Source organism: Ptychodera flava, chromosome 22 (assembly GCF_041260155.1).
Source record: "Ptychodera flava strain L36383 chromosome 22, AS_Pfla_20210202, whole genome shotgun sequence".
Lineage (NCBI taxonomy): Eukaryota > Metazoa > Hemichordata > Enteropneusta > Ptychoderidae > Ptychodera > Ptychodera flava.
This window is the reverse complement of record NC_091949.1, coordinates 6,796,361-6,810,794: the sequence shown is the minus strand read 5'-3', so window position 1 is coordinate 6,810,794 and position 14,434 is coordinate 6,796,361. Positions and strand designations below refer to the sequence as shown.

Below are 14,434 nucleotides of genomic sequence, written 5' to 3'. Positions count from 1 at the left end.
CCATTTTTCTCTTTATTGTCCATGAAGGTATCAGAAAACAGGTCTAGCAATGTGCAGCGTCTCAGAAGCTTGTAGCTTATTGGTTGGCTGACTATCATTGACACTGACGAATAATTTCCAAACAGCCAATCAGTCACACCATGGCCTTAGTTTCAGACTCCTTAAGTTGCTGCGAATAATTAGTCTACAATCAGCTGCAAACCTGAACTGCTGTACATTGGAGACCACACTCAGTGTTCTTCATGCGTACCTTTTAATGACTTTAAACAGACAACACGGAGCCCTGTGTGTGATATTTATTGTAGCACAGCTTTATTTGAACCTTTTCCAAGCCAGTTATTGTATGATGAAACATTAAAACACGTAAAAATCTACACATACAAGATGATACTCAATTGGAAACTAACACTAAGGCTGACCTATCCTAATGGATGAAAGCTCTTACAAAAAAGGACTGATCGTAAGCTGGGAAATTCATTTCTCTACACATACAAGCTCAAGATTTTGAAATTCAAGAAAATTTCTCATTTTAATTAGCTTTTTTTTTTGTAAAGGGGATTTACAGAGGATGTTATTGTTTTGTTATTAATCTGGTGGGGTTTTTGAAACCTTCCCATGTTTTGACAGTCCTTGTTATAAAATCAAATACACTTGGGAAAACTTTTGTCTGGCGAATTGTGACTACATAACAGAAAACAAAAAACATAGCTGATATACATACTGTTAATAACTTCAGTAGCTAGGCCACTGAAAAGGTTTACATATATCCCATATGTTGGTGATATTAAAACAAAAAGTAATAAACAAAAGCCAACACACAAAATTCACAAAGAACTAATTACTTCTGCTGGCAAGGATTAACATACTAATGTTTCAGAGATTCGACACTTAGACTACAGATTCTGTTTATGGATCAGAAGAAAGCTTGGTTATTGACTTTTTTAATATTTAACCATTAAAAATCAACTATCCATGAGATATATAATTGTCTGAAGCTGTCACCCAGGATAACATTCTCACTTGACTAGAACTATCACTGTTTAAGAAACATATCTTACTATCAGCTACTTTATTGATTTTTCAGTCACACTTTCAAAATGAAGGAAAGAACAAATTACGAAATTTTACACCCAATCGCTGGGGACATTAATTTAACATTAGCATAGAGACACATCAGTGCAGCAACTTTCTTTAAAGGAGGTGCTTGGTAAACACACAATCTTTTGAAATTTCACTGTTCAGAACACAAGATTATAATGATACACGGTACATGTTGAGTCCTGACTATTGGTCAAAACGGACAAAATTTGTTGCATCTGTTCATAAGATGTTCAGTCAGTTAAATCTTTGGTCAGATTTGTTGCCAAAATCTTAATCTGGCATCATTCAAAATGTCTGACCCTTGGAAGCTGGTTGTCCTTATATAAGTTGTCAAAAAATCGAACAAATATTGATTTGAACTTGATTAAAAATACTGGAATACTCCGTAAGAAAGAAAATCTCGGGGATAACCAATTGTATTAAAAAGATCATGGTTTGTTTTGGAAGCTGACAGAAAACACAGACCCCTACATTGATTTCTCGTCAGCCTCAATTCAAATAACAAAAAGCTAGCCTAGTAAAAAGTGTGTAATTTTTACCTAAATGTGTCTGGATAGGCTCTCCTTTAATAAATGTTCTGCTACGTACATGATAAAACTTGCTAATTCTATAATACTAAGGCAGTGCTCAAACACTCTAGAAGTTTGACATTGAAGATAACACTAACGTACACTAGTCAAATTGTACATTGTACAGGTTTAACTCATCCACTCCATTAAAACAAAGTGTCAAGCAGGTGCAATATTGGCTGTCCTGAAAACAGTCAAAGATGCAATGTCTATATAAAATTTACCAAAATCTTAGCTTTTTATGCACAATATCAGTTTGAACGATATCAGTACGCATGTACTAAAAATACACCGGACTTGACAGACTACAATGAATTTTAATAACTGGAGTAAATAAACTTAGTGACAACTTCCAAACATACCAGTTCATGTGATTGATCTGCAGTAACAAGGTTAGTTTGCAACAAGTAATGAAAATTGGTCATTTTTTAGTCCTGTGCTTCAGACGAGGGCTTTTCTTCATCCAAAAATTTGTCAATCATTTGCTGCAAATCTTCCCTTAGTTCGCTGGTATCTTCCACTTCTTTTCCATCTTCTTCAACTTTTGTGTCTGTGGTTTCTTCGACTTCAACTTCTTCTCCATCTTTGATTATAGTTTTCTTGGTAACCCTTTTGTGTACTACAACTCTGTTGGCGTTGGGAGAGAGAGAGAGAGAAATGGGTTGGGCAATTGTAAGTTTGATGTTGATGACTAATCTCTTTGCACAAATCACAACTGGAGAGGGCCATGTACAGCTGCTTGGAAGGTCATAGCCCATTACAATTATTCTCAGCAACTTAAGGAGTCTGAAATCAGGTGATTGTGTGATCGATTTGCTGTTTTGACACGATTCATCAATTTCAATGATATTCAGCCAACTAATGGGCTACAAGTTTCCAAGATGCTGTACACTGCTAGGGACTGGTGATAGGCAAAACTTCTCAATCGGTTTCTGCCTTTTCAGGCAAATGGCATGTAGAAATTTTGACTATTGTCACATCAATCTTGCACCACTATGGGTACTTGACCGTGGCACATCAATACACACACACACACACACACAAAATAAAAAGTACATACGGTGTTTGCTATCAAAAAGATTAAAATTACACCAAATAAGGACCAATTACCAACAGTGATATGGAATGTTCAACAGATACACACACTGCAAAACATACATCACAATTAAATTTTCATACCTTCACCTAGTACCTTGATAGACAAATTTAAAAACAAAGCCGATACCAAAAGTGAGTATTGTTGTCTTTATCATTTTACAGAATCGTTCCTAAGAGTTTACTTTGAGTATTAATTTATTGGTATCATACAGTGAAAGGTATATTCATGCACCCAATAATAAGCTAACACACCATTCATTATGTGCCTTCTGAAAAGATTGTGATAATGTGTTTGACATTGGATGGAAAACCACACACAAGCATCAATATGCGTTATCAATTACATATCAGAAGAAAAACCTGTTGGCAATCATATGTTTGACACTGTGTTTGGTGACTTACAATTACTAAAGAACCAAGGTAGCATCCGTGTTTAACTAGACTAGACATCGGTCTCTTGTGGACTGCAGCAACAGATTGGGGTTAATATGGGAAAAAAATTACAAAACAAAATAAGTTTGCTTTAAAGGTGAGAAATAAAACATTCACGTGTTAACAAGAACAAAAATCTAGAATTTGTGGCAGTTAAATGACTTTTCAAAAAGGGAAATTAGTGCAAAGTAAGACAGAATTCTTGGGCAACTCACAACACTGTTATGGGTGCTCTTAGTATGGGACAAGATCCTTATGCAATTTCCTGAACAAAGTCTGTAATTTTCTTATGTAATGGAGAGTGACTTTGAAATATGAGCCCCTATAGCTGGTTTGAGCTGCTTTCAAGGGATATTGTCAACAAATTTAAATGCTTCAATGATACATGCTAAACACATAACCTAGTTTGATGTTGTGTGCTGTTACAAACTGGTCTAATAAAGAAAAGGGAGTTTATAAGTAACATCATTCTATAGGTGAGGCTGATAGAGTCTTGAAAAATTTTACCATTTTCATATGTACACTGTTGTGAGTTACCCCAACATTACAAAATTATTGAAAATGAAGTAAGATAAGCAAATAAATGAGATAATACATGCAAGGAGAAGTGCTTTTTGTTAGTCAATATACTGTTGAAATTGAAAAGGATGCTTATACAAAAGGACTATGAAATAGTGTATTAAACAAGAGTAAAGAAAGCAAGGGGCTAGAAGAACTTCATGTAAAGTAGAAGTTTACTGGTTCCTTTATCTTCAGTCACCAAGTCCGGGAACCCAATATTTCATCTTGATACTGCTTTATGCTTGTTTACAGATTTTAAGTTTTTGCATTTGTGTTATATATGATGGCTTTGTGAATACATCAACATGACATTTTTTAAGCCAAGTGACTTGCAAGTCTTGCTTGTTTTCCTGTTTTGCATAATATCTGAATTTGCATAAATTTGCATATGTATAAGATTGTCATATAAGGACTTAATGCCACCTTATTGGACAGTATGGATGAAGTGGGTATAGGGGAGCTCTGGGGTATTTACAGAGTCTGTGTTAGGTACATCTAAAATGACTGATATGAGTTACATGAACTAAGACACGAGAGTATGACAGAATTGAAATGATACGAACATAAAATTCATGAGACTGACAAATATCTAATCAATGTGCAGGACTCTGATTAATATCTTTGTATCTTAATTGTCACAGGTTTGAATTTGATAAGTATGGAAATTTCAAAGATTTCTGACACCAACCATACTCCTACCATGATAACAGCCAATAATGTTTTCAGATATTTTGATTGAAAATCTATAAAATCTATGACAGCATTTTCCTTTCCTTTCAAAAACTATACATTGAAATTTGATATACACTTGTAGTGAATGAAGTGACTTGGTATTGTCAATTGGTTTTTACAGACATAATATTTTTTATGATGATGGAAATGTTATGTAGATAAATGTTTATCTCATATGTCCTTTTGACAATCCAGTAAGCAATTTTGAACATTAAGGATGTCTGCTTTTACAGGAAGAAGTTTTTGAATAAACTCTTCTGTCGATTTTACTCTTCTCTTTACATACTTTTTCTGTGCTTTGATTATTTTATCCACTGCTTTCTTACCGTCTACTGGAGTCTTCAAACTCCATGCCATCTTCGTCGCCACCATAACCAGCGGCCATCAAGTCTTGGTCACTGTCTCCACCACTGATCTGGCGTACACGTCGGATTACTTTTGTGACTGTTCCATCTTCATTGACACGTTCCTCGACTTCGTCATCACTGCCAAGTTCACCAAAGTCAATGTCACCACTGCCTGACATTACAGTTGTCTTCTTGATCACTGTCGTCGTGGTCCTTTTGCCTGGTTCTTCAGTGATGTCAACATGCTCCTCTGGAATTAACATTTAATATTCCTGCATGTTAATAAACTTGCAGTTGAAACTTTTCTGACCCAACACTGGTGTATAATTGTAAGGTCTTTAAAAATTTATTTGGTAGATTTCTCTGATGTTTCAAATTCTCCACATGAAGAGAAATCTGTATATTTGTTTTCTTGCGGGAAGAAAGTGAGAAAGATTTTGTGAAACACAATAATCTTGTTTCCACAAAAAATGTAAAGATGTTTACAAATTCAAGCAAACAAAACTTGAAGGTGCTTTTGTATTTTGTACAGAAAACATTTACTAAAGACAAGGGGAGAACAAATCAGGAAGAATCAATCTATTATAAAGACACTTCTTGATATAATAGTTTGTATCTTTTTATCATAGGTCAAATGGAAACAATCATAAGGCGATATCATTGAGATAAGTGGCACCAACAAGTATTCATGTAAGGCTGTTTCAATATTTACTAAGGCTGTTCATTGAAGTGAAATCTAGTAGCTTTACTTATCCTTGGAAAAATATAATTAATCATCAAAATAGTAATAACAATGATGGAAAACTACTAGAATCATGCATCAACATTTTTCATGCAGAGTCGCGCATTCAGGGAAGTTCTACTTGTGTGATAGGACTGACATTTGTTTGACAGATAGGGAATTCTGTAGATGTATGAAGATTTGTTGTTATAATTGCCATGCCAGAAGACATCTACGAAAGTTGAGCTACATAGGTAGTCAAAAGCTGCTGTAAAATGTTATGATTCCTTCAGAAAATGCGCGATCAAGTATTCCTCATTGATAATTGCTTAATTTGCATATTCAATGAATTCCCATATATACACTTTGGATAAATGAATGCATTTAGGAAATTGAGCATACGATGGATTCTCTTGATGTTGGGTCAAAGTTCAAGGGGGAAGAAAAGGTGATTTCACGGTACATTTTATTTAAATTAGCCTCATGCTACAAATTTAAGAAAAGCTCAACAAAATGTTCAGAAATTGATGATTTCTAATTACACAAAATTATTAATGTATAATTTCTTGAGATATAAATTAACTATTGTTTTTTCTTTTCTTCTTTGTCAGAAGATAAGTGCACTGAGTGAGATTGTAACAGTTTCATCATGCAATCAACAGCTGATAATATGAAAATACATGAAGATTAAACGACACAATTATTATGTATAATTTCTTGAGATATAAATAAACTATTGTTTTTTCGTTTCTTTCTTGTCAGAACATAAGTGCACTGAGTGAGATTGTAACAGTTTCATTGTGTAATCAACAGCTGATAATATGAAAATACATGAAGATTAAACGACACAAACATTGAGCAACAGAGACTGTCCTGGAGGTAGAGAATCGAAAGTTAGAGAGTGTTGCGTGCGGGTGGCCGGGCGGGGGTTACACTATTGTGAGAGTTGGCTCTGCCTGAAGATATGGTCACCTTTTAAATATTTCTCAAATGGATCAAAGGAATCGACTCCATCTGGGGGGTCTCCCCATGAACTTGACTTTACTGCTGTAGTTTGAGTGGAATATACTCCCTCTGTGAATAGTAATGTTAGTTATTGTGATAAGAAAACATAAAATAAAATGGTGCAGCACAGATTTAAGTAAATGGTGAGAGATAAGGATTCTGTAGACAAAGTATATCATTGTCATTTGACACTGTGAACTGTATTCAAAAAGTATTTTTTGTTGCACAATATTTTACTTTGAAAACAGAATCCCTCCTTCTCGTGACCTCACAGTGTAGTAGCCTCACAGTGAAATGAATACTGTTGTGTAGGTGACAAATCATAGTATGGTCTAAAGTTCTACAGAGTGTTTCAGGATAACTAGAGAACAAGGTCGTGCAAAATAAATCTGAACAGCTTACAGTATGGTAATATGACTATAGGAAGGTGCATTGTGGTACTGAAGAATGAATAGTACATTTAGACTGGGATGCAGTGTTCATGAGTCAAGTGTGTCTTTGAAGGATGGTCAGTGAGTTGCATTAGATAAACTGCTCAGCTACTTATTCAATGTGATTCATGTCAGTGCTTTACTTAATTGTGGTAAACCAACAGAAAAGAATAATGGAGAAAGAATATGTAGAAAATCACAGAGTTCCAGGGGATACCCTCTTGACTTAATTCAGACACATCTGGATTTGCACTCTGTTTGTAACTTGCTGTTTTTCTCCTGTTCATAAGCAGAGTGTCTTACATATTTATTCATGTACGTCTATTATTGATAATCTTATTTTTAACTCATGACATCCAATTGGATGCTAGTCTTATTTAATCTATATACCAAGAACATATAGGCTGTATATTGAAGGTGCAAAACAATTATGAAAGCAGCTTGAAATCATTGACATACTCTGTAAAAGATGAATGGTGTATTTCACTGGAGTGAAAGTTTGACTGTTTATCAATTGTACAAAGAAGGAAATTTGAACCACTACAAAATAAGATGCGTTGGTTGATTGACATAAAATGTATGAAAATTTATTGTTTCACTCTCTTTGATAGATAGAATAATTTTAATATTGTTATATTTGTGACATTATTTTTCATAAATACAGTCACTTAAATGTAATCATTTCCTATTTGAGATATAAAATCAGAGATGTAGTCAGGGACAGGGAGGCAATTGTTTTATTATATAGCTAGTGGTCCAGCTGAAAGTTGTGTCAATGAACTGGGCTAATATCGTCAAACAATGACAAACTGAGACCCTTGGTCTTCATTGCCATACCTGTATATTCACTTGTTTCTGGCTCCTGGCTTTCTTCTGGAGGAGCAGCTTCAGTCGCAACAGTGAAATCTCTGTTAAGTAAGTCTTCCATTTCTCTTTCGTCTTCAGGGCTGATTTGGTCATCTTCCTCTTCTGGGCGATCATAGTCAATTGTTTCATGGTCAATAGCTTCGTGTACTGGACTTCCGGCAAATTCATCAGATTGTTGTGGTTCTGTGTCTGTTCAAAAATAAACAATAATTATAAACAAGACATTTCATCGATTTTTACAAAATTGAAAAACTTTTCATTGCTGTATTTGAACTTTTTTCTGTATCTGACCAAGAAATTGGACCCAAATCTGGTGTAAAGGTGTAAGGAAAAAGGTGAAATATGACAATTGATACTGCGAAAAGGTGATTTTTTACAGTATCAATTTCTTTGCCTGATTTAGGTTACACATTGCTTCAAATGATTCCATGATGGCAAGATACTTGTGACTGATTAAGATACAAAAAAAAAAGTTTATTCAAAAAATCTGATTGCCAGTTGAAATTTAAGTATGATGTTGGATACCGGTTGCCATAGCCTTAAAAGTTTGTAACCTAGATCTTATTAACAGAAAGATACAGGTGGGTAGATTTTGTGCAATCTTCAATTTGAAAGATTCTGCAAAACTCAGAAGCCTGAACTGACAACCATACGGTTTCGAGTCTTACCATCATCTTGCATTTCATTCATCAAGGCAGCTAAGTTGTCAAAATCCTCCTGCGTCCTTTCTGTTTCTACATCATCTTCAAATGATTCTGATGTCTTGACAATGTCTCTTTCTTCCAATGCTGGCTCGACCTGAAAACACACATTTCAGTGCTAAAACTTAGACATACTGTCACATGCAAATTGCCCTAGTATTGATGAATTTCACAAGGTAAGGTTTTTGCTTTCAAGTCTTTAAAGCACTTTGACTTTTAAATTCATAAATACCTTTAAAACTGGTCATTTGCAATTTATCTTGTCATAATTTCTTACTAGTTTTATGGAAAATAAATTTGCAAATAACAAACATTTATTTTTGTCCGAAAAAAATGTGAGAGATATGCAGTGAGCTTACAGAAAACCAAAGGGTTTGAATTCAGGAGGGAAGAAATTTTGTAATTGGGGCACAATTTGTTAATGAGGAGGTTTGTGCAATATTTTTTCATTGGAGAATGCTAGATTCCCTTTCTTGTGATTTTTTCAGAATGAAAAATTGTCATGGCAGCAGGACATTTTGTAGGTCAAAAAATTCTCCAAACATTTCGATTACCATTGATTATTGTCATCTCGGTGGCAACATTAATCTACAAATACAGTTATTCAAGGTTTCAACAGTGCAGGATTTCACATGAGCTACATCGCAGCTTCTCACTCACACACAACTTCACTCTTCACTTTCAACGTGATAAGAACGCTGGCTAGTGGGTAAGAACACTTACAATGTAACACTGGACAACACACAAAAATGTACAAAACACTACTGACATTCAAACACTGATACAATATTAACAGTGTACAGCAAGGTGTTAGGAGATAGGCTTCGGCAGAAAGATTTGGGGGAAAGATGGCAAAAGCAGCTTTAGCGCTTTCGCAAAATGTTACATTTTTAAGTCATGCAATACACAGGAGAAATGTGGAACACCCAGGAAGGGATTGTTCACAAGGTTACAAATGAAAAAAAACAGCATTTGTTTATAAGACTGTCCTGAAAATAAAACAAGTGATTTTGAAGATGGCAATGAAATGGCAATGGCAGTGCATGAACATGTTTTCAACACAGAGATAAGTAAAATAAAAAATGGCTGAAGATATGAGTATTATTATCTATGAGATGGCAACCATTTATTTTCAAAAAAAAAATCAAATTTCAATCAGCGATAGCTTTTCCTGTAATAATAACAACAACAACAGATTGCACAGCAAAAGTTTGGACAACAGTGTGCCCACATAGTTCCAGTTCCTGACCTCTTCGCCTTCTGCAGAAACAAAGTGAATTTTCTGACTGTACTTTATCTCTCTTCTAACTATAGTTTCTGTAAAGCCCTATAAAGAAATACATCATTAATTAGGTGGGGTGAGGCCATATTCCTGTTTTATCACTTCCAAAAAAGGTTACGCCAAGGGGAAAAACTAAATACCAAAATTACATTATGGAATATCTTAGCAACAAGTGTCAATGGGTTGTGAGATAAAGTACTTCATGCATGTCTGTTATTTCAGACTGCGCTTCCTGCAGGAGTTACATGAGATGCAAATGAAAATAAATTAGTGCTTGAAGTTCTGGAAACATAATTACATGCTCATTCAGATTGCATATAATAAGGAAAGCATGAGATGCATAAGATAAACAGAGTAAATGTGATAAATAATTAAACACATGCAGCAGTACAACCAATTTGTTTACTGGAATCCTACAAGACAATTAAAGAGCACACATTGGCAAAAGTTTTAAAAGAAATGTAGAAGATAGGAAATCATGTGAACTGAAAAGATTTGTCAAGAAAAGAAAGACACTCATAATTATTATTATTATCTTTGCCTCCAAAGCTCTACACTACAATGCATAAACTTCAAACAGCCAATTGTGTTAGGTTTGACATGCATTTACCATAAAAGACAATGCCAACTCAAAAGAAAAGTGCAGTAACTGCAAAGAAAGGGGACAGGAACAGATACAGAGCCTACATTCATGCTGTAGAGCACACGAAGTAAGAATTTGCTTTGGTTCAGCACAAAGTGCAAAACTGCCTTTTGTACCTCTGAGGAAGAAACCTCATGCTCAGCAGGAACATCAGTAGATTCTGCCTCCTGTAAGTGTGTGATAAGAGGTCATGTGGTTAGTTTCCAGCTTAGGGAAATCTTGATGAAAAACCAAGGAAAGGGCAAAACAAAATTGCAGAAATTCAACAAATGACAGGTAAACCAAGTACCTCTTGGGCACTTGTTGTTTCCCCTTCCTCTGGCATGTTGGGTTCATCTGCTGGTACTTGAGCCTCCTGAGGAACCTCTTCCTCTGGTTCAGCTTGTTCGCCAGGTTCTTCCTCTGACAGGCTCTTTTTATCTTCAATAGTTTCTGGTGTTTCAGTACCTTCAACATGTTCTGGTTCTTCTGGGGCATCTACCACATCATCAACTCCAACAACAGGCTCCTCAATGCCTGCTTCTTCCTCTGATGGCCCCTCTGGCTCAGCTGATGCCTCAGGAGTTCTTCCATCAACATCATCTTTGATTATTTCTTCAGGCGGCTGCTCTTCAAATGCAGCTACAGGCTCTGCAGACAAACCAGCCTCTTTCTCTGGCTCAGGAATGGCTGCTTCCTCTTGAGTTGGTGGCTCTGGTTCATCTGATGGTTCAGGGACAGATGCTTCTACAATACCCTTAGTTTCAAATGCAATGATTGGTTCTTCATGAACAATATGTTGTGACACAGGTGGTTCAATGGCTATTTCTTCTTCAGTTGGGGAATCAGGTTCTTCAGTGCGGTCTGGCACTGAAGCTTCTACAGCTGAAACAGCTTCAACAGCAATGAGAGGTTCAACTAGTATTTGTGACGATTCTGCCGACAGTTCTTCTTTTGGCTCTGCATCTTCTTGCACAAGCTCCTCTTGAACTTCTTCAGGGAGTATCTCATTTGTTTGTTCTTCTTGCTCTGGTTCTGTGTCCTCAATTTCAACAGGTTCAGCTGAAATTTCCTTTTCCCCTTCTAATTCAACTGCCACTTCTTCCTCCTAAGTGAATCAGATTCAATAACAGAAACACTTTTGACAACAGTAACTGATTCAACTGTAATTACTTCTTCCCTAGAAGAGCTCTCTACAACAATTTCACCCTCTTCATGCAATTCTGTTTTAACTTCAACAACTTCCTCAGAAACCACATGTTCCTCATGAGATTCTTGAACCAAATCTTCTTCATGTGTAGGTATATCTGGTTCTTCTGGTTTGGGTATTTCTGCCTCAGCTGGCATATCGGCCTCAACAGAAATTAAAGGCTCTGTTGTCATCTCGAACATTTGTTCATGTTGAACAACAGGTGATTCAATAGCAATTTCTGCTTCAGTTGGTTGATCAGGTTCATCACTTGGTTCTGGAACAGATGCCTCAATGACACCAGCTCTTTCCACAGATATGAGAGGTTCTACTGCTTCTTCCATTTCAGGTTCTGGAACAGGTTGTTCTATGGACACCTCTTCTTGAGTAGGGGCATCCGGTTCTTCTGAAGGCTCTGGTGCTACTGCTTCCACAGCAGTAGCTGATTCAAATGTTAACAGAGGCTCTGATGTTACTGGTTGTTCAATAGCCATTTCTTCTTCAGTTGGAGCCTCTGGCTCAGAGGGTTCAGGAGCTGATGCTTCAAGTGTTCTTGAAGTTTCAAATGCTATGAGAGGTTCTGCTGAAAAGGCTGGTTCTGCTACAGGTGCTTCAATGGCAGCTTCTTCTTCTGTAGGAGCTTCTGGCTCACCTGGTTCTGGAAGGACCGCCTCAACAGCAGAGATGGATGTTGACGCAATTATGGGCTCGACTGAGACATACTGTGCTTTATCCTGTTCGGATGGTGGTTCAATTGCAGCCTCTTCTTCTGTTGGTGCATCAGGTTCTCGATCTTCTGGTACTTTTGCCTCAACAGGTGCAACAGACTCGGCGGCAAGTTCTGGTTCTACCACTTCTGGTTTTGTTTCCTCATACTGCTCAACTTCAGGCTCATCTACCTCGACTGGTCCATCAACCTGTACAACAGTCTCTTCATCTTTGCTAGTTTCAGTATCTTCCTGGGTTTCAGGCATTTGTGGCACCTCAGGAGAAGGTTCTAATGCTGGTGGCTCTTCAATTCCAACAGACACTTCATCTTCAGCTGATATTGAATCCTTACTTACCTCAACTTCATCATCAACTGGTTCCTCGACAACTTCTGGTGTTGTTGCCTCCCTCTCTTCTTCAGAAAGAACAATATCAGAGGCTTTGTCTACTTCTATAGTTGGCGTGCTTAGCACATGTGTTTCTACCCTTCTTTCTGTAACAACTTGTGTTACTTCTGTCCTTTCTGTGTATGTAGAAGTTTGTACAGGCACTTCCTCTGTTGGTTTTTCCACTATCGTCTCAGAAACCTGTACATGCTCTTCCCTTGACTGCTCAATAACTACAACAGGCTCAGGGCTTTCAGCAGCTCTCTCAGGTTCCTCTTCTTCATGAGTTTCCTCTTCTGCTGTAGCATCATCAGCTTTCATATCTTTTTGATCATCAATGATTTCCGGTTCCTCAGGAGGCTCTGGACTGGGAGGTCTTTCTTCTTGGGGTTCAATGGACACTTCCTCAACTTGTTCCTGACAAGATGTTTGGAAGCAAAGAAAGTCAAAGAGGACAGAATAAAAGTACAGCTTGGAAGAGAAAGACTACGTTATGTTTAAAAATACATGGACCTAAGATAAAAGCTATCTTCCATGCAAAATCCAAGTTATAGAATTGAATGAAATGAGGTTGTTTTGACTCAGTGATGACAGAAGATGGGTGAATAAAGTAGGGCTGATTTAATGTAATTTTTGTGATACTACACAAGTGAGCATACCTCCAATGCAACAAGTTCTGGCTCAACAGCCTCCTCCTTGCTTTCCTGTTAAGGAACAAGGGAATGAGATACAATGCAACAAAACATATCAAGGGTTTAGTCATTTGAAAACACTACTGAAAGGAAATGGAAAAAACCAACCAGACTATATTTACTCATACCTCTGCACCTTCGGTCTCCATTTGTTGTTCCACTGGAGCGTCTTCATGTTCCTGCAGAAAAATGTTGTTTCATATATCATCTTCGCAACATTAAAACATGGGAACAAATTATAAAACACTTAAAAACTGTTCTGACTTTAAGGCTTAATGTGATGAACATCTAGAAAAATACATAAATGAAAAATATTACTGATAATATAAGGTTACCATACTCTACTGATGGGCTGTACACAAACTACTGTTCCTGTGAATGGAAGAAAATACCTCAACATCAGGTACTGGCTCTGGTGTTGGTTCCTGCTCTGGCTCTGCTTCAACTTCTGGTTCTGGCTCCGGTGTTGGTTCCCGTTCTGGTTCTGGTTCTGGCGTAGGCTCTCGTTCTGGTTCAGGCTCTACTTCTGGCGCAGGCTCTGCTTCCAGTGGTTCAGGTTCTGGCTCCTTTTCAAGTTCTACTTCCACTTCCTCCTCTGGTTGTGCTTCTACTTCCTGTTCTGGTTCAGGTTCAACTTCTTGTTCTGGTTCTTTCTCAAGCTCTGCTTCAGGTTCAGCTTGCAGTTCTGGTTCTGGTTCTTGTAGCTCTTCCCTTGGCTCCTATTGAACAAATACATCTTTGAGATACGCAAGCACATCCTCCACATTCAAAGAGAATGAGATATATAATAACAATATTGTGTACTTACACTTTACAAAACTACAATACAGCACAACATGGGGAGGAAACATGAAGAGTGAAATATTAGTTGTTGCGATGACAAAACCTGTGAATGCATCAGAGGTTAATGTAATGATTGCTAACATGGCAATATTTTGACATGAAATTCAATTACAAAAATATCCACATGAAATGGTGACTCTTGCATTG

General features: G+C 36.8%; 1 protein-coding gene across 50 annotated transcripts in view; it reads right to left on the bottom strand.

Moving 5' to 3' along the window:
- Positions 1-290: 290 nt before the first annotated feature.
- LOC139122555 (ankyrin-3-like) overlaps positions 291-14,434 on the bottom strand; it is a 193,505-nt gene continuing 179,361 nt past the window's right edge. For 43 of the 50 annotated variants that reach the window (XM_070688054.1, XM_070688071.1, XM_070688084.1 and 40 more), the window contains 11 exons: positions 13,837-14,163; positions 13,573-13,623; positions 13,412-13,456; positions 10,780-13,169; positions 10,607-10,657; positions 9,815-9,892; positions 8,533-8,662; positions 7,835-8,053; positions 4,820-5,090; positions 3,171-3,232; positions 291-2,297 (listed from right to left, as the gene is read on the bottom strand). In XM_070688054.1, coding sequence (XP_070544155.1) covers positions 11,553-13,169; positions 13,412-13,456; positions 13,573-13,623; positions 13,837-14,163 — 2,040 coding nt within the window. In that variant the 3' untranslated portion in view covers positions 291-2,297; positions 3,171-3,232; positions 4,820-5,090; ... (3 more) ...; positions 10,607-10,657; positions 10,780-11,552. The remainder of the gene's footprint in view (positions 2,298-3,170; positions 3,233-4,819; positions 5,091-7,834; positions 8,054-8,532; positions 8,663-9,814; positions 9,893-10,606; positions 10,658-10,779; positions 13,170-13,411; positions 13,457-13,572; positions 13,624-13,836; positions 14,164-14,434) is intronic. The other 7 variants (XM_070688088.1, XM_070688092.1, XM_070688089.1 and 4 more) reach the window with 4 other exon arrangements.